Below are 18,526 nucleotides of genomic sequence, written 5' to 3'. Positions count from 1 at the left end.
TTTTTTAAACTGGTGCCAGCAGGTACCAGCTAGCCCCAAGGATCTGTTCTAAAAATAGCTTATCAGTGATAGGAGAAGAATTAAAACATCAAAATGTGTTTTTTCTTTCCAAATATTCCATAAATATTTTTTAAATGTGTTATATTCATGTCAACCAGGAAGTGTCAGATGCTCATTTTGAACGGGCACAATGTCATGGTGACACAGCCACAAGACTCATTTTAGTTTTTCGTTTGGACGCTAGGCCTGGAACTTTTCTGACACAGCTCATTCTTATTTTGGGATTTTGTGGAAAAAAAAACACACACAAGCACAGGGAGAACATGCAAACTCCACATGGGAGCTGAGATTCCGACATGGGACCTCAGAAGAGTAAAGCGGATGTGCTAACCACTAACAACATGCTTCAAAAGTCTTAACATGTTTGGCGGTGTACACAAAGGGGTTTAGGTCTGGGTTCAGTTCTTTTGTATAAATGTATGACAATCCAGTCCATGTCTAACACTTGGCCACGTTCTAGAAAAACGGGACGTGTTGAGTAAATTACTGAAGGGTCTTCGTAGAATATTCACAAGAAATTAAAGGCCATTGTTTTTTTTTGTTTTGTTTTTCCTTGCCCTTTTGGGAGCTTAAGATCAGGGGATGCTTTGAGAATAATTGTCAATTTTTGTCTATGTGAAGCCCTTTGAGACTGTTTGTGATTTAGGGCTATACAAATAAACTTGACTTGACTTGACTTGACTTGACTTGACTTGACTTGACTTGACTTGACTTGTTTTGTGTCTCAACACAAATTTGTGACAAAGCAATCAACAATTGAAGTTTCATTTCAACAAGCCTGTAACAAGATGAGTTATTTCATGCCAAAGACTGAGGCAGTCTGACACTTCACCCAAGAGACTGTTTATTAGCCCGAGTGCTAACAGAGCCATAATGACTTATTAACAGGCCACTTGGGAGCAAAGTGTCAAACAAACAATACACATGATGTCACATGATCAGACTGCGGATTAGCAGTCTTCATGTTTGGACCTGGATCTGACTTGCAATAATAAACCAGGACTGATTGTAGACTTTGTATAATTGATGGCTTTCCAGTTTTAGCCAAAAGTTCCTAGAGTGACTCAAATTATGTGAGCTTTAATATTGTCGTCCATTCTATTCTAAAGTGTAATACCTCTGATATATAATTTAGAGATTTTTTTAAATTTAATTTAGAGAAAAAAATACTATATATATATATATAATTTTTTATTTATTTTTTTTCTCCTTCCATCCATCAACCCGTCCATCCGACTTACTTTCTTGTTGAGCTCACAGTTGCTCGAGTCCGGTAAGATCCTCCACGGGTCTCCCCGGACCAACACAACCAGGCAGCAAAGGATCAGTGCGCTCCGGGTGCCGCGCATCATCGTGATTCTCTCCCCTCCCCAAAAAAGTATTCCAAACTATTGCAGTGAAGGCATGGGTGAGTTGGACCGTCCAGGGCTCCACGCGGCCACGCAAAACATGCTTACGCGTTGAGCCCGCACTCGGGCAGCGCGGTGGTGGTCATCTGGTGGTCTTTTTCTTTTTCCCTTCCGCGGGGAGTCACATCACATCGTCTGTTTGTCAGAGCTCCCTCCTTGCTCTTCTTCTTCCTGCGCAGGCGATCCAAAGTTGGTGCGTAAAACACGCCGCGTCACAATGAACCTATATAAGAAAAGTGACGTGAGTGGAGGAACCCCCCCAAAAAAAGTTTTCACTTCTACCTCACTGTTTTTATTTGCATCTCTATGTGTGTGTATATATTATCGGTGAGTACTTGCGTGTGCGCACAAACATCTCTGCTGTCAGGGGTCTACCCCCTGTGTCGTCTGTCTGCACCCCCCTCACCACCACCCCCCTTCCATTACGCACACACAACACTCCCTCTCACCTTACTTTAACCTTACAAAAGTTCTCAGACCCCGAATATTTTAATGATTAACATAATCGGGACAGCGTGAGCGTGCAAGCAGATTTATGACGCCTTCAAAGTCATCTGGAAACTTTCCCCCTTTTTAATTGTTATTTTTTTGGGTGCAATTTGTATATGGATGCCTGCAGGCAAAGACGAGCGGAGCCAGTGGAGATGCGGCAACCTGATTAGCATAATGCCGGATAAAGTGAGCGCAATTAACATGAGAAAACGCGCAATAACGAGGCGCTTTGCACTGCAAATTCATGAAGGTGCGGCAGACACTTAATTAGCCCAGTTGAACAATTGCATGCGCAATCTGTTGTGTTGTTGTTGACTTTAACCAAATTAAGTTAAAGAGGCTGGGAATTAAATAAAATCACCATATAAATACATTAAAAAAATTAACCTTGTCATAATCTCACGCATTTTACAACTCTAAATTACCAAAAATGTCAAACAATTGAACCCTAATTGGAGCTACTTCTTGACACGGCTAAAATGAGAATTTAAGGGGTGCAAATGACTAACGTGGCCCTAAAATTACCCTCAAGTTGCTTTGAGGTTTTTTTTTTTTTTTTTTAAGAGGTAGAACATAAGCTTTGGTTAAAGCACAACTGTTCCAAGGGGGACATTCGCATCCATCATGTTGTCATGTGTGAGTGAATGACAAAAACATCTATTGTGAACATTAGTGGGGTTCCTAAAGTCTAAGGAGCTTTTAAATATTGTGTATAAAGTCACTTTTATTATCTTTCTCCATCAAATTTGACTGTATCATCACAAATCAATTGGATTCTTAAATCCAAGTCCGCTTAAAGCGCCCCCTTGTGGAGACTTATATAACGCAAGTGATGTTTTCTTACCTTAGGTTTTATGCTTAATTAGTGAGTGATCACATCAGACAAAATGTCACTTTGGATTGAAAGCATATGGAACAGCTGTATTATTAAGACAAAAGATAAAAAAATACCACAAAGATATCAAATGTGTGATTGAACTTATCATTCACCTGAAAATCTACCGCCAAAGTCTTTGGTTGAATAAAAGCGAATGCGTTCAAAGTCCACCTTAGCCTTTAGGATATTGTCAATCCTGACCATCTGTGCATTTCCACATTAAAGTGATTGTCCTAAGCAAAGATCAAAACGATCTTCTGAGGAATCCAGCGCAAATATCTTCAAAAGGTGTGCAGAATATGGAAATGACCACGTTTTGTTTTATACGGGCCGGGACGGTGGACTTATTTGATCCCGTCAGTCCCAGGTGAGCCCTGCAGGATTTGAACATAAATTTCCCGATAAATTTCCCGATTGACTGAACCCAAAGCAGAGTGACCTAAAAAAAAAAAGAACAAATACCGTTTGCGTTTCTGTGGGCGAAATCTTAGATTCCAATCTCTCGATTACACCGTTGGCACGTCCGCACGTCCTCCCGTTTCCACATTCCTTGTTTTTCTTTTTATGATCCTCACAAGTGACCACATGAGGACGTGACTTTAGCGAGGAGGAGAAGTCGTCTCTTCCAGTAACAACAACTCCAAATCTTATGAGTCAGTCCATTTCGGATGGTTAGTTATATCGACCGTGTCCCGCTTCTTTCACAGTGCATTAAACTCTGATTGAAAAGACGTAGGGTGAGTGCGTGCGGTTGCTTAGAAGTGAGACTGATTTCCTCCACGTAGGAGCCCCGGAATACCACGAATTTGAAATCAAGAGGTCCCCCGGTTGTTGTACAAAGGTATCAGATTAGTTTTGGGAGGACGGTGAATTGCCTCTGGATAGTTTTGGACGCCAAGGTGCATATTTGGAAATTACAAGATGAATACAAGCATTTGGGGATTTTTTTTTTTGGCAGCGTTTAAATCACATCTGTGTGTCCTGCGGAAATAAAAACTGGTAGAAGTCGATTTCGGTTCGATTGTTTCAATCGATTCCGCGCAATCGAAAAAATCCTAAAGATAAATTGAGTTACAATGATCATCATTAGATTAGTCTTAGAACAAAAGTGATTCATATATTTAATAGGAAATATATTTTTGGGATAATCCCGTATCTCCACAAATTGGGACGGGAGATTTTGAGAGTAGAGACGATGGGATGTCCTGACTTGGCTTCCATCCTACCAAAAGAATCTTTTTTGATTCAAAAACCCAAAGTGACATTTAGAACCATAATCCCGACGTTTCAGAGTCAGCTGCGATGGAAGTGGTTAGTGACCAAAGTGTTAGTCACGGAATCAAAGCCAACGTGGTGTTCAACGTATAAAAACATTTACGGGAAGCCAACACGTTCATGGCTTTGCGGTCTGACACATATGCCACGTACACGAATGGTTTGATCTTAAGTCTGATGGAGTTAATCAGAGCAAGACTAACATGACGACCGCCTTCACCCCATGTTTTGTTGTCGTTCTCAAAAAAACATTTTGCAAATTCCTGCCTTTGTCTGCCAGACAGATTGTCACTGTGCTAATATTAATAACATGTTGATTCAGTTTTGTCAAAGAGATTCCGGATTTGAAAGTTTCTCGTCAACCTTGGTCGTCGGACTAAGTCGTGTTTCGTCTCTGTGGTTGGTCCGAATTGGTTCCTATGTCTGTCAAGATGGAGTCATTTCAGGAAATAGCCCTGTCCAAGAAAAAAACACTTAAAACCACTCTAAAAATGAAGATGACCAGATGGTGAGACGACAACCGCGACATGAGTTGAACCACTTATGTGGAATGGGGAAAAAAAAAGTTGAGCCGCAAATCGGAATAGATCACGTTATATACGAAGAGTTGGCCAGAGATCTTTAATTGAAAAGATTCCAATCGTAATGACAAAAGTCTCTCAAACAATCCGGCTATGGAGGAGCAACAAAAAAGTTTTTGTTGGTTAAACTTGGCATTTAAAATTACCGTAATGCTTAAATCTGAATCAGACAAAATTCAGATTTTTTTTTTCTTTTTTGGACTTGTTACCTGTGAAGACAGTGTTGAAGGATGTTTTTGATTTGCTAATTGCTACAAAACATTTTTTGTGGATCCTCCAAAAAAATTTCTTCTTATCTTCATGGTGTTCCTTCTGGTTTGGATTTGGAATTGTTTTGCTTGCCAGCCTTTGTTCCACCTGCCGCAAACAATCAACAGAATACAATCGAGTTTGTTTCATGTGGTTTATTTCGTATTAAAAACACGTCACTCTCAATTTGACATGGCTTCCCTTTCTATGGTACGACTTTTTTTTTTGGGGGGGGGGATGCAATAATGTGACTTTAGAGACTGTCCTCATGCTCTGCATTCCCGATGAACCACCTGCAAATAAAACGACGGTCCTAATTCTTCTCAAAATCCCCCATCTTTCATCTTGTATGTGTTTTATTAATCCCGTTTTGAAAAGGCTGGAGTCAATTACAACTAATATCAACCCAATCAATCCCGCCTGTCTCCAAAGATGATTGCCTGCTTTGTGACATCTTGAGCTACATCTCGCGGAATTCAGCCCAGATGACTTTCAAAGTACTTGCATCCAGATTGGGCCTAAAAAAAAAATCACCCCCCCATCCCGCCAATCAAAGATGATTATTGTGCCAATGTCTAAACTAAACATTCATCAAGCTATAGATAAAACCTTTGAGGTTCAAGATGGCAAAAGGTAGCCTGAATGATTATCTTTATGTTCCTCGCGGTTTTAATGGCCTACTTATCGTTGACCCGAAGGATGCGAACATGGCCAATTTTAGGGAAAAAAAATCCTGTTGCTGTTTTCTTGCCGGCCCATCATATCCTATCAACACCTTGACTCGATGTGTTTAAACAGCAGGCAGGACGGGGAGCGCAAAAAAATGAAAGGGATTCTTGTCTCGAAACAAACATCTCGACCCGAGCGGTTGTCAGTCACGTCTTCCCGCTTGGCCTCTCGGAGTTGAATGGAATCCTAAGAAGAACGCCCGTCTTCCGCTTGACTGTGTCAACAGGCCAGGCGCGAGGTTTAAGTTTCCTTCACCTGCGATTCTGTGAAGCGGCGCCAAAAAAACGATCGCGAGCAGCGGTCCAAGTGTTTGTGTTGGAGGGAACGCTTTGTACGATCAAATATGTCAAAAGCAAAGTGCTGAAACATCATTTCTGGGAGTGTCTTGATTGTACGTGTCAATGAGAGCATTGTGTTATCACGACACCAAGGCCACGTTGGCGGCCAAAGTTGCGTAGAAATAATAGAAGGCTGATTTTCTCCTCGGCGGAATGTTTCGGTAATTACTTTGATATTTGGAAAGAGGAGTGTTGGAAAAACAAGAACATCTGGCATGGATGGTAAGTTTTGCTTGGAATATCAAAACTGAGATTGCGGGAGTGACAGTTTTCGGTTATGTTATGTGTTAGGGTGGTCAAAAGTGTCACGGTGGATTTCGCAGTGTTTACGATTCTAATTAGTTTTGTTCATCAAGGTTTATTTATCAAGTTAGTTTTTAATTTCGAATTGAGCTACCACCGAATCTCTCAGTCTGATGTTTTTGTCGACTTGTTTTTGCCTGCCTGCTTTTGTTCCACCTGTCTCAAACAATTAAAAGCAGAAAATTGAATTTAATTAAATGCTTTCAATTGTCTGATGTGGTTTCTTTCACAAGACAAACAATTCTCCCTCCATTTATCTCTCATCAGATGTTTTCGTTTAAGTCAGCGAGTTCACGGACGAGATCATTTGCATACGAGGTGTAATATAACCAAAATATGACAGTGAAGCATTCCAGGGCAAGATAGGAAGGTGCTGAAATAGCAGAAAATACGATTGTGCAACAAGATCATTTTCAGATTTACCTTCACCCTCCCCAAAACTTGCTTAGACATGTTAATGACTGTGAAAGTTATTCATATGGCAGGTTTCCACTTTTTAAAAAATTCCCAGAAAATTGGCGACCTAACTTCCAACATTGTGGGAAGAGTTTAGGAAAGGGCTGTTTCGGTTCCAACTGAAGTCACGTGCATAAAACAAAACCCACACAAATATTCTTCTGGATGAATTAACCGAAATAAATCATACAGAAAGGTAGACGCTGTTAGAAAAATGTCCCAATACTTTTGTCTCTTCTAAGGAATCTGAGCACGTGTTTCGCTGCGAGTGATAATGGAACACACAGACTTTTGTGGTACTTCCAGTAGCCGCTAGAAAAATGAATGCCTTTGAGGAAACGTGGCAGCGGTTTCTCGTCACTATATTTATATTTGTCCTTGTCTGCCTGTGGTGTCTTCATGCGCTCAATAATTGTCTCTTACTGTCATTTTTGTCATCATCTGATGAATACGATGATTCTCTGTGGCCTAAAGGCGTTTGGAACTGAGACAAAGTGTAAAAAGATGAGGGGTTAGACTACCGCAGTCTGTAAGGTCTTTTTTTTGTATGGCGGAAAGAATCAGTTTATGCATTACTTGATATTAAATTTGTAATATTTGCCTTTAATTGTAAAACAAAATGTTAGATATGATGAAACTATATGAACTGTAACATATTTCTATTTTTTTTAAATTCCAAAAACATCATGAATTTGCAGCTCCAAAAAGAACATAGCTAAGTTAGCTTATTTGCTAACGGTTAGCTTTTATGCTAACTATACAGGGCATCATCTTTTCAAATACACACTACATTTATCTTTCCGGCAGCTGCATGTGACAGATATGTGCGAAAGCGTTTCAGGGAGTTTTTGAACAAACCGCATTTTTTTGGACCGACTCACGCAAATAAAATAGAACTTTTGAATAACTGTTCATTCTCGTTACCACCAGGGTTAAAAGCGCTCTCGGTTTCTTTTTTCAAATATATACGGCCACATTTTTATGTCAATGCTCGTATTTCATCTTGACTTTGCGATTGTAATTGCTGTAATTGAGGTGTGATGCACAATAAGCGTTTGCAAAAATCGAAGTACATAATTTGGCCCTTTTGGTACTTCGGTTAGTCAGTGCGGTAGGATGTTACCGACAACTTTTGGACCCTTAACACTTACAGCTCGGGGAACATCCATGTAATCCTTTGGTCACGGAAAATAAAAGATTTGAGTAAATCTATAAATGAATGCACTCATTTGTTTTGTTGAACTTGGATATCGCAATATGTGAATGTATTTTGTATCGTTTGATGCAGGTAGACAAAAATAAAAGTGAGGTTGGTTGAATTTTTTTTTTTCAATTTGTTTTGGATGGATATGTGAAAATCCAGTAGAGTGTGTCTTTTATTGACTTTGGCCTGCCGCTTTGACGCGCCAAGACGACACACCCAGAGACAGTTTGAATCTCTGCCGACCGACCGAAAGCGAATCCAGGATTCATTCTCACGAACGGACAGGATAAGCTACCAAGTCATGAAACCCGGCATCCAGTTCCTGATAAAACCCAAAGCAGACAATTCTATTTGAATATAAGCTTTATTTACAACGTCGTCTCCAAAGTTTACAGTGTCGGAAGCACGTTATCAGATCTCCATCTTAACCACTTTGATCACCGTCCCTAAAAGGCCCCCCCTCGTAACTGCAGTTGCAAAATGCGACTATATACATAGTGGGGGTTGGATACAAGCAATAAAAAACTTGGCAAATGGATAGTTAGTTGCAACTTCATTGTCCAGATGAGTAACAAAAAAAAAAAAAAAAGTATAAACACTGCATGATATTCTACAGTCTGACAGAGTACGAGAACATTTTACCATTTGCAGTCGGGTAACATGTAAATGCTCACTCGATTATTTTACCCTTTGATACTACGTGAGCGCCACGGCTAAATGAAACGGAATAATTGGATTGTCAAGCACCGAAAATGGCCTCCATTACAGTTTGGTCTGCCAAATAAATTGATCAGATCAAGTTGCATCGGGTAACTTCCTTCCTCTGTGTCATTCGATTAAAGCCAATCCGAAGTGCCGACTATCACGTCCTGTCCTCAAGGTGAGTTTTATTTTATTTTACAAAGGCAAAATGTTTTTCAGGTCACATCATAAAGGGTCATTTCAACTTTGGCAGCTCCGCTACACTTTTTAAATTAATTTCCTATTGACTGCAAATGACCAGTAATTAATTTTGATTTGTAGTATGAGAGTTAATCCAATAAAAGGTAATTTGAGGTTTCAAAATGTGCTTTTTACGAGTTCGAACAATCCTGAAACTGTGTTGTGCCTGTAAAGAAATAAAAAGCAACACGCCGTTCACCGGTCTGACTTTTAAGTTTTGTGTCACTTCCTTGTTGTTTGTATTAGATAATTATTTTATATAAATCGTTAAGGTGGGAACATAATACTAACACTTCTGCGCAAGACACAAAAGAATAAATAAGAATTAAAAAAAATGCACTGCATAAGATAAATCGTTACACATGACAAGAAAGACAAGCCCTCATCAACTTGTTTAGAAGCAACTATGAAAACGGAGGCAGTTGATTTCCCATCGTTTGTCTTTTCAAAACGACACCAAAAAAAAAAAAAAGATATTTAAAAGTCAGCCTTCAAAATGAGCGCACCGGTAACAAAGGCACTAAACTGGCGGATCGAACCATCTCTTGCATTCATGCCTGTAAGATGCGCCACCATTTTAAATAAATTGACCTCCTAAGCCTTGCAGTTAAAATATAAATATGCAATAAGAAGCTACAGAAAATAAATGTACAATATGAAACTGCATGATAAAGTTGACCTATGATTATTTTCTCATGACTTGCACGCAATTATTGATTTTTGAGGGATTTTTCATCTACTTGGCCTTTCAATAGAAACTCCACATTAATAAGTTAATGTAGTTTTCTTTCCACAGATGCTTGACATGTGTGAATACTTACTTTTGGCTCAATACTGGTTCTTCTTTGGATGTATACGGCACCACGCAAAAGGACGCGCCTGCTTTATGTTCAAGTACGCTATATACATCAAATGTATCAAATCGACATGACGTCACAAAATACAAACCCATCAGACATGTTGGAGCTTAGAAAAATACTTAAAAGTGGATTTGTGATTTTTTTTTTTGTGTTGTATACAAACATCTTCCCATCCTACGCCTAGTTGCTAAAAGTTGAGGTAAAAGCCCAGCTAGCATGTCCTCGGGTCACATTTTAAAGGATAGGTAAAGTCTTTCTTCGATTTTTTTTTTTTTTTACAATGACAAAGTGTCCAAAATGGGAGAGGAAAAATTTCGATATAAAAGGTAATTTTTTTTGTCCTGTTTTTTTCCTTCCCTCTCAAATACTGAAATCAATTCACTACTGAATATGTGGAAAAATGCTGTTGAGGTATTCCAGATAGATGTCACTGTGCTAAAACAGGCTTGATGCCGTTTGGAAACACAAAGCAGGCATGTCCATGAAGAGCAAGAAAGCAACAGGGAAGAGGAATACAAAAGATGAATAAATGAAGTGTTTTCTTTTCCCACAGCTCTCCCTAGTGGCGCGACAGAGGATTGCAATGCTGCAGAGGGCTTGTTAGTGCTCATGCTGCTGTTGCCGTATGCCGGGTTAACTCACAGTCAATGCAAAGTCATGCAAAGTGTCGGCAGGCAGGTATTGCATGCATCGTGCGCCTCGGGGTTTCGCCAGCACGGACGGGCCGGGCCGTATCGGGCCGGGGTCACTGCTGCGCCGATCATGCTGGGATATTGCTGTTAGGGGGGGGGGGAGGGAGGAGAACAGGAGATAACAGTCAGATAGGAGGGAATGTTAGCAGCGAATTTTGGCCTGGATTTTAAAAGCGGGTGACTTAATGTTCCCCAGATGTGATATGGGGAGGGGGGGTGAAATATGGTTAATTTATGGCCACAAATTAGTATTTAGTGCGCACATTTTCCCTTTTTTGTGGCCACAAATGAATATTTCTTGGCTATTGTTAAAATTAAAAAATATCCCCACATCACATCTCTTATCATGAACAATTAACAGGGTTAATTTTTGAAAGTCTAAAACCCAAAAATGGTTTCAAAATAGGGGTTTGTGAGTCATGAAAGTTGTCTAAGATGAAAGTCTTGACCCAAAAAAAAAAAATTAAAGCGGTGCCCCACTCAATCCTTTCTTCAATTTCCACTTCCAGGAGATGCAGCTGTTCTATTGTGTGTTTACTTTTCTATTATGGCACTAAAATGTTTGATGAGAAAACAAAGTATACGCTGGTGAAGTTGCACCTACTGAAATTATTTCAGCAACATTTGTTACCCGTTTCGAAATAAAAGATGAAAAACAAAAAACTTTTAAGACTGATATAGTTAGAATTGTGCATGACTACTGCATGTTGAGGTTAAGTGTTGAGCAATGCGTGATGATAAAATAATGCTCGTCTCGTGTGTGCTCTGCCATCACTTGACTCAGAGGGAAAAAAAAATAAGTTTAGCCGGGAATAAAAGCGGCGAAAAGTTTTTGGGGCAGTCTTGCCTGGCATCTCTACCTGACGGATCTAATCGGGAAGAAGGGTGAAGAAAAAACAAAATGAAAATCAACAGGCAGAATTTGAAATGAACAGTTCAGGGTTTTGTGTAAAGTAGTTTTGCTGCTGGAACTTTTTTGTCTGCCTTTCTACCTCGCGGTAGCCGGCTGGACGTGGCCTGGGTAGCTGCGCCGGGAACTGGTGGCTTGCCTCTGGCGGGCCAGGAAAGACTGACTCGAGCCGGTGTTGGCCAATCTATCTTCGGCCGCCTTTTTCTGGAAAGTCATTCCCTGGGAAAATAAATAAAAAAGATGAGTATTTAACAGGGCAATTGACTTTAAATTTATCTTGTTTAAAAACAGACGCCGCAGCAGGAGTCGATTATTACCGGCCGACTAATGGTGAAGAATTGGAGAGGGAGGAAAAATACATTAGTGTTGATTTAAGATCAGCTCTTAGCAATACTGCCACCTAGCGGTGGACTCTGTCCATGTTATGTCTATGGCGGGTTTGCCCTGAAATAATTAATCCTGTTATTTTTTGTGAGAATTAAATGGTCCATTAAATGTCTGTGTGTGTTTTGGAGTAATTTCAAAAACTATTGACGTCACTCTTACCATATTATACCAGGCCGACACAATTAGTTTCTCCTCATAATCCCTCTGGCTTTTTGTTTTATCCATTTCTTTCTGTTGAAGAAAAAAAAAAGACATAATCAGAAGAGAATCACACCAAGAGTTTATCTTTGGTTCTTATTTGCGAGCCAAATGACCTCCAACGAGTGCAGCATCCGTTCTTTCTCCTGCAGCTGGTTTTTCAAGGCCTGAACTTCTGGACCTGAGCCCTGGTTCTGTTTAGGATCTAGAGTGCGAATGACCTGAGAACCCAAATGGAACAAGTCAGGGATGTTCTCCTGTTAATAAGGACGTTTAAAAATCTAAATATGCCCTCACGCTCTTGGCTTTCTCCAAATATTTCTTATACCGCTCCTCCATTTGCTTCATCTCATCATCTTTCTTTTTCAAGGCCTCCTCCAGTTCATCCACTCGTTGAGCTAACAAAAGAGAGCCGAGTGATCAACCAGATTCAAAGACGACAGCAAGTTACGGAGCACTCGAGCGTAAACTCACAGCTGGCGGCGTATTTGGGCTCCATCTCATCAATGAAGGCATTTTTCTTCAGTAACTCGTTGTTCACTTCTTGAAGCTTCTCCCTGGTGAGACGGAAGAAATAATTTTTATTTTTTTTAAAGATGCACGGTCATAGATGAACACAATGTACTTACATGTGCTCGGCGTATTTCTTCTTCATAATGGAAGACTGAAACGTGAAAGAGAAATATGGTTGAACACAAACTGAAGTTGAAAATTGGGAGTCTCTTAAAATCCACGTTTCATTACGTACATCATCTGCTTTGGAGCCTTGTTCTTGGAGGTTCTTCTGGAGCTCTTCTATCTGACTCTGTTCCTCCATCAGACGCTGGTTGGTTAACCTACAAACATGTAAAGCGCAGACACCGACCGGTTGGACAACATTGTTTGGAAGACAAAACGGAGTTGACAGCCTGGCAAGATTAAAATACACTGACCTGTTTTCGGTCTCCAGCTCATTTTTCCTTCTATTGGAGTCTTCCAGCAGACTTTGTAAAAGCGCAATCTTCTCGTTATCCGAGCCCTCTTGAGCCAGCTTCAGCATTTTGTTCTCGTGCTGAAGGCGAATCAAATGCTCTCTGCGCAACAAAAATTAAAAAAAAGGGATTTAGTTAAGAAGCAATATTTTTTGATAGCGCCGAACATACCGAATTTCTGGCGTTGTGATCTCGGCTGCCAAAGAATCTGAACCGTCGGCGCTGGCGAGTGGGAGAAGACCTAGAGCACAAATGATGTTCTTGTAACTCTAGGTCAAATTTAGCCAATTTTGTTTTTGCTTTTACCTGCCGTTAGCTGACCCTCTTGAGCTTGGACACAATGCAGCTCCTCAATGGTCTCCTTCAAAGAGTCTCGCTCCGTTCGCATACGCTGCATAAGAAAAAAAAAATCCATAAAATCCCACAATTCTGTACATAGCATAAAAAAATGAATAAATAACTTATCTATGCACATACATCTTTTTCTTTCTGTAAAGAGTCCACTTTCTCTTTGACACGTTTGTACTCAAACTCCATCTTGTCGGCCTTTTTCGATTCTTCCGACAGTCTGTTTTGAAGTTCCACCACCTGTGCAGAGCGGATTGAAGAATCGACGATGACCATTACAGCAACGCAAGCAACGTTATGTGACCTTTTGAACTTACCTGTCTCTTATAAGTCTCCAACTGGCCCTTGGTAGCATTAGCCTTTCGGAGCTCTTCTTCTAAACTGATGTTGGTCTGCATTAACACTGTGTTCTTTTCCTCCAGAAGCTTACTCTGCAAAAATAGAAACAAAAATGTTGCTGATACAACATGGCCGATAACGGAGGACAATAAAATTGGGAGAACTGGTTTGGATGTTTGTAAGCGGCACCTGTCTCCTGAGGAGTCCCATGTCCTCAAGTTTCTTCTTGTAGTGTTCTACTGTGCCCTCAAGCTTTGACACTTTGTCTGATGAATGCCTGGAGAAAAAAGAAAAAAAACATCTGGCTTGTTTCCCTTCGCCTTGGGTATAAAAAGTCTACACACCCTGGATTTTGAAAAAATGAGATGTGGTAGACAGAAGTTGCTTACCTGAGAACATCCATCTCATCCTTCAGCGACTGGGCTTCATCAGCCAGAGATGTGAGCTCTTCATTCTGCGACCTCACCTCCAAAAGTTCTTTTTCAAGCTCCTCGCAACGGATCCGGTAGTCGTCTTTCGATGCTTCCAACCTGGAAAGTGACGACAATGAAAAATATCCCAACTGATTCCGAAGACGGCTAACCTTAGCGTTCGATCCACACCTGAATGTTTCTTCCTGGAGCTGCTCCATTTGCGTCTGCAGCTGGAGGTGTCTGCGGCCAGCCGGGCTGTTGATATCCTCGATGGAGTCCGACTGGTTGAGTCTCTCCATTAAAAGTTGGTTTTCCGCTAGCAAGCTACTCTTTTCCTCCTGTAGGGCTGCCACCTGAAAGTTGAATGCGTGGGAGATATTTATTTCAAGACCATCTCACGTATCTGGAGATGACACCTCAAATATCAGTTCTGCTAACAAAGCAAACACACGCAAATCCTCAGCAAAGCGGGTCAATTGAGGCAAACAAACTGAAGGCGGGGAATAAAAACATAAAAATCGACATGACTCTTATTAGTCACACCACACAGAATGAGTGGAAGAAATAAAGTTTGAATTTACCCTCTCGTCTAGCTCATTAAAGTCTAACCTCAGTCTATCGCGCTCCTCTTGAATATGGAGGGCCTTGGAAGCAAGGCACAAATGATATTAAAATAGCCACAAAAACAAACGGAACAGAACAGGAGATTAGATAATCCTTTAAACCACGGCTCAATTATGGAGTTGGCAGGAAATGAATGCATCCATGCAAAATAAATAAATAAATAATGAAATATTGCGAAGCAAGCAAGTCAAAATTTAATGATTACGCAATATAATCAGGAAATAAAACATACTTAATTTAGTGGTAGATTTGAAAAGGCTCATAAATTGACTTTTTAAACAAAAAAAAAAACAAAAAGGATGAGGATGACATGAAACCAACCTGCATATCAAGCTCACGACACCTCTGGGAAATCTCCTCCTTTGTGGCCAAAGCTTCATTGAGCTCCTCAACAGACTTTTTTAACTAAAAATGCATAAAAAATAATAATAAATAATATATATATATATATTTTTATTCCACCAAGAGTTAACACTGGTTAAGAATTGGTAAAGTCTACAGATCATGTGGCACTGATCATTTAAAAAAAAAAAAAAAAGTGATTAGTCAATTTATCCCACTAAATAACAAATTTACATCTCATGAATATGCGTACCTGTCTGTCGAGATCCACGTAGGAGTCGTTTCCTCCTGTCACGGGAGTCTCTTTACTCATCAGCTGATGGAAAGGCAAAAAAAAAAAAAAAAAGGTTGAAAGTCTGAATGTCTAAATTCCATTCAATCTTGACCGGAACATCTTCCCAATTCCACAAAATGATCTACCTCTTGGATGGCTGTCATGACCACATGCTGGACTGATTCCTCCATCATCATGATGGATTGGATATACTCTAGAGAGGAAGAAAATAAAATGGTGAGATAAGTTGGAGCACACAAATCTTGTGTTGGACTTTGGACGCTCACCTTGCTTCTGTTCACAGTTGACAGCACATCCCAGAATGAGTTGAAGCATCCTCCCGAGTTCTGCCGGGTCGGAGTGTTCTCCGATGAGGGTGACGTCGGGTAGCGTGAAGTCGTTTATGTGCTGGCCCAGAATCTTGAAAGGGAGGGGCAGATTACATATTGCCAATTTTAAATCAACTTTGAACACTTTAAAAAAAAAAAAATAGTCCATCCATCTTACCTCCTGGTTATAATCGAGAATACCTTTGAGAATTTTCTTTAGATTGCTGACCTGGAAAAAAAAGTTTCAGCCAAAAGTTATGATTTGAATGAATGCTAATACGCAATAATTATGACTGAGTGGATCAAAAATGTGAATCATTATAGACTGAAATTTATCCTCACCTTTAACCTCCAGTTGTCACCCACATCTGGCTTGATTCGACTAATCCATGAGTCATTGAAATACACTTCGTCTCTACGGAATCAACACGGAAAATCAAATTCCAGTCGCAGAATATTAAGACCAGTTGACATTCCTAAAATGTAACACTTCTAATTCTCCACTTACATTTTCTGGAGAGCCTGCGCCATAGCGACGCCGCTCGTCATGTCCTCCACAGTCTTGCATTGAGCCTCGACCCCGAAAGTTTGAACCTAAACCAACAAAATAATTATTAGATCATGATTGTGCGTGTGATAACAACGTAAAATAAACAGCATGTCTAAAGCCAACTTGAAAACTATTTCAATTATGCGCCCGGTGCAGTCTATCATCTGGAGTTCGACTTAAGGCTGTTGCCCAGAATGACAAGTCCACATGCCAACAGTCCACGTGACTGAAATGGAGAACAGGAATGTTGGAAATTTGACAGCAAAGGACAAGACTAAATCCCTACCCATGGATCAATTTCCTTATATTTTTAATAACAGAGCTCAAAAGACCATGACATCTATTTTTTTTCTTCCAAAGAATTAATTTCCTGAATTGAAAAAGGCTCAACTAATCCAAAAAAGACTGAAAGAGCGGATCTGAGAGGATCTGTATCTGGCAGACAAATATCTCAAGACTGCCCGCTGGCCCGCGGCCAGCACACAAAACCCAAACAACACCCCTTTATTACATAACACCGTTTACCAGGGAAATCACGAACGTCACCATATAATATCCCGCTTGCATGATGGCAACATTTATTTTGGAGCTGTGTTGATGTAATAGATCCCCCCTTTTTTTAACCATCTAAATCCCAGGCAACAAGACACACAAGGCCATGCTAATGCAAGTAGCAACTTGCTAAAAAGAGGTCAAAATTGGGGGGTTGTCACCAGAGGCGCTTAAAAGGGGGTCATGGAACAAAAGTAAGCTACTTAATGAGTGTTAAGTCTGTTCAGTTTTGGAATAGAAATGTAATTCATTTGCAATATATTTGTGACGTTTTTAGCGCAGCCCAGGTTGTTGTAGTTTCTATTTTTTCCAAAAAATTGGTGATGAGAGTTATTTTTTTTATATTTGACTTGCAACTACTTGAGTGAACCAAAATATTCAACACATCTATAAGATGCAAAAGCAAGTCAGAGTTGAGCATGTGTGAAATATGTCACATATTTGACCACAAAAGTATTTCCCACTTCAACACCGGAATATGCACACTATGTTGTGAAAAATTTAATTCACTGCTCTGACATTGGCATTTTAGTATAGCTTAGCGTGCTATTTACATTTACAGCATCCTTTGTTGGTTGTTTTTTCACTTTGTGTGGTCTATTCGCTCAGGTGGAACAGTTAAACTGGATAAGTCAAGTTTAAGCATGTTTATTGCTGTTCAACATACAAATTTAATATACAAATTAAATCACATTGTGGAGATTTCACGGTAAATGTGATTTACTCTATTGTAACATGGCAGCTTGATTCTAAAGCAGCACAATGAAGCGACAAAGCTCTATTTTAACACCATGCATATTTTGACTGTAAACTGCAGACAATGCAGACAGTGTTTTATTCCAAACATGACATTTTGCCACTCTGTTGACATGACGTTGTAATGTGTCAGTCATGTAAACATGATCATAGTCGATAGCTCTTTTAAAGATGCTTTTTTTTTTTCTGCAACATTTCCATGACCAAGTCAGAATGTGAACGAAAGACAAAAAAAAAAAAGGGTGGACCGTCCTAGGATCGAAGACAAAAAGACTTTCCAATGTATTTTTTGAACCTCTTGACCTGCCTGTCACCAAAGTGTCATCCATTAAGAACATTACCAAATAATCGCTTGCCCTAAATGATCAATATTTTCTAGAAAAGACAGCTCGTAAGCGATTAGCAAGCAACACATCAGCAGCTAAGGCAGCCAACAGCTGGCCTGTATACGTAAGCGACGTGAGCTCGTGTCATTTTTCCTCGGTACCGCTGTTAGCTCACAAGCTAACATTAGCCTCGTATGCTAGCTTGCTAGCTAGCGCCGGAGGGGGGAAAAATAATACCGGATGTTATGGTCGATGACTTACCCATGTTAAAAGGCTTTCACAGAGTTCCACTCGATCCAAGGGCCCTGATGTAGACATTGTAAATAAAAGTAAGATATATAATGACTAAAGCCTAAAGTTATTAGCGACCTCAGACGCTAGCTCCCGAGGTCTCTCGCTCTCTGGGTGTCTCACAATCCGACACCGGCGTCTGCCTGAGGCGGGCTGGTTGGGCGGAGTCGAGAACTTGACTGGACTGTATCGATTGTACTAGAAACCATCCTTCATTTATCTAAGGCACATATTTGACATTTTTCTTCTGTTTACACAGCATAAAAAAATATTGAATAATTCCTTTTAAGTGACCTAACCATTTGCATTACTATCTTCTGTCTTGTTGCATAATTGTGTTTCCCACACCCAGTGAGCAACATTTTTCTAGTTGATTCCAAAATGATGACTCGAACAATTAATCACTTGTACTGTATCAGTGGTTGATGCTCGATTATTATAATGGTAGT

The 18,526-nt window shown here is 40.1% G+C and overlaps 2 protein-coding genes across 5 annotated transcripts in view; both read right to left on the bottom strand.

Moving 5' to 3' along the window:
- The window catches only part of trabd2a (TraB domain containing 2A), a 33,152-nt gene extending 24,973 nt beyond the window's left edge, over window positions 1–8,179 (bottom strand). Inside the window, exon 1 of the mRNA XM_068652864.1 lies at window positions 1,302–8,179. Coding sequence (XP_068508965.1) covers window positions 1,302–1,412 — 111 coding nt within the window. The 5' untranslated portion in view covers window positions 1,413–8,179. The remainder of the gene's footprint in view (window positions 1–1,301) is intronic.
- Window positions 8,180–8,318: 139 nt separating this feature from the next.
- On the bottom strand, window positions 8,319–18,364 carry hook3 (hook microtubule-tethering protein 3). Of its 4 annotated transcripts, none has more exons than XM_068652863.1 (25): window positions 18,048–18,364; window positions 16,111–16,196; window positions 15,945–16,017; window positions 15,781–15,831; window positions 15,561–15,693; window positions 15,420–15,487; window positions 15,253–15,315; window positions 14,979–15,062; window positions 14,615–14,677; window positions 14,223–14,386; window positions 14,010–14,150; window positions 13,810–13,897; window positions 13,599–13,712; window positions 13,411–13,521; window positions 13,240–13,324; window positions 13,105–13,174; window positions 12,895–13,035; window positions 12,711–12,798; window positions 12,592–12,626; window positions 12,437–12,519; window positions 12,260–12,360; window positions 12,079–12,183; window positions 11,924–11,995; window positions 11,460–11,596; window positions 8,319–11,336 (listed from the first exon to the last, which is right to left on the bottom strand). In XM_068652863.1, the coding sequence occupies exons 1-25, from the start codon at window positions 18,102–18,104 to the stop codon at window positions 11,324–11,326; spliced, it is 2,226 nt and encodes a 741-aa protein (XP_068508964.1). In that variant the 5' UTR covers window positions 18,105–18,364; the 3' UTR covers window positions 8,319–11,323. The 4 variants fall into 4 exon arrangements, with proteins under 4 accessions (XP_068508964.1, XP_049594893.1, XP_049594894.1 ...); XM_049738936.2 differs by having other exon boundaries at window positions 8,319–10,551; window positions 18,048–18,361; XM_049738937.2 differs by lacking the exon at window positions 14,615–14,677 and having other exon boundaries at window positions 8,319–10,551; window positions 18,048–18,351.
- Between the last annotated feature and the right edge of the window lie 162 nt (window positions 18,365–18,526).

The sequence above is a fragment of the Syngnathus scovelli genome, chromosome 13, assembly GCF_024217435.2.
Source record: "Syngnathus scovelli strain Florida chromosome 13, RoL_Ssco_1.2, whole genome shotgun sequence".
NCBI lineage: Eukaryota > Metazoa > Chordata > Actinopteri > Syngnathiformes > Syngnathidae > Syngnathus > Syngnathus scovelli.
Note: the sequence above shows the minus strand (reverse complement) of the source record. Positions and strands in the feature narration are given on the sequence as shown.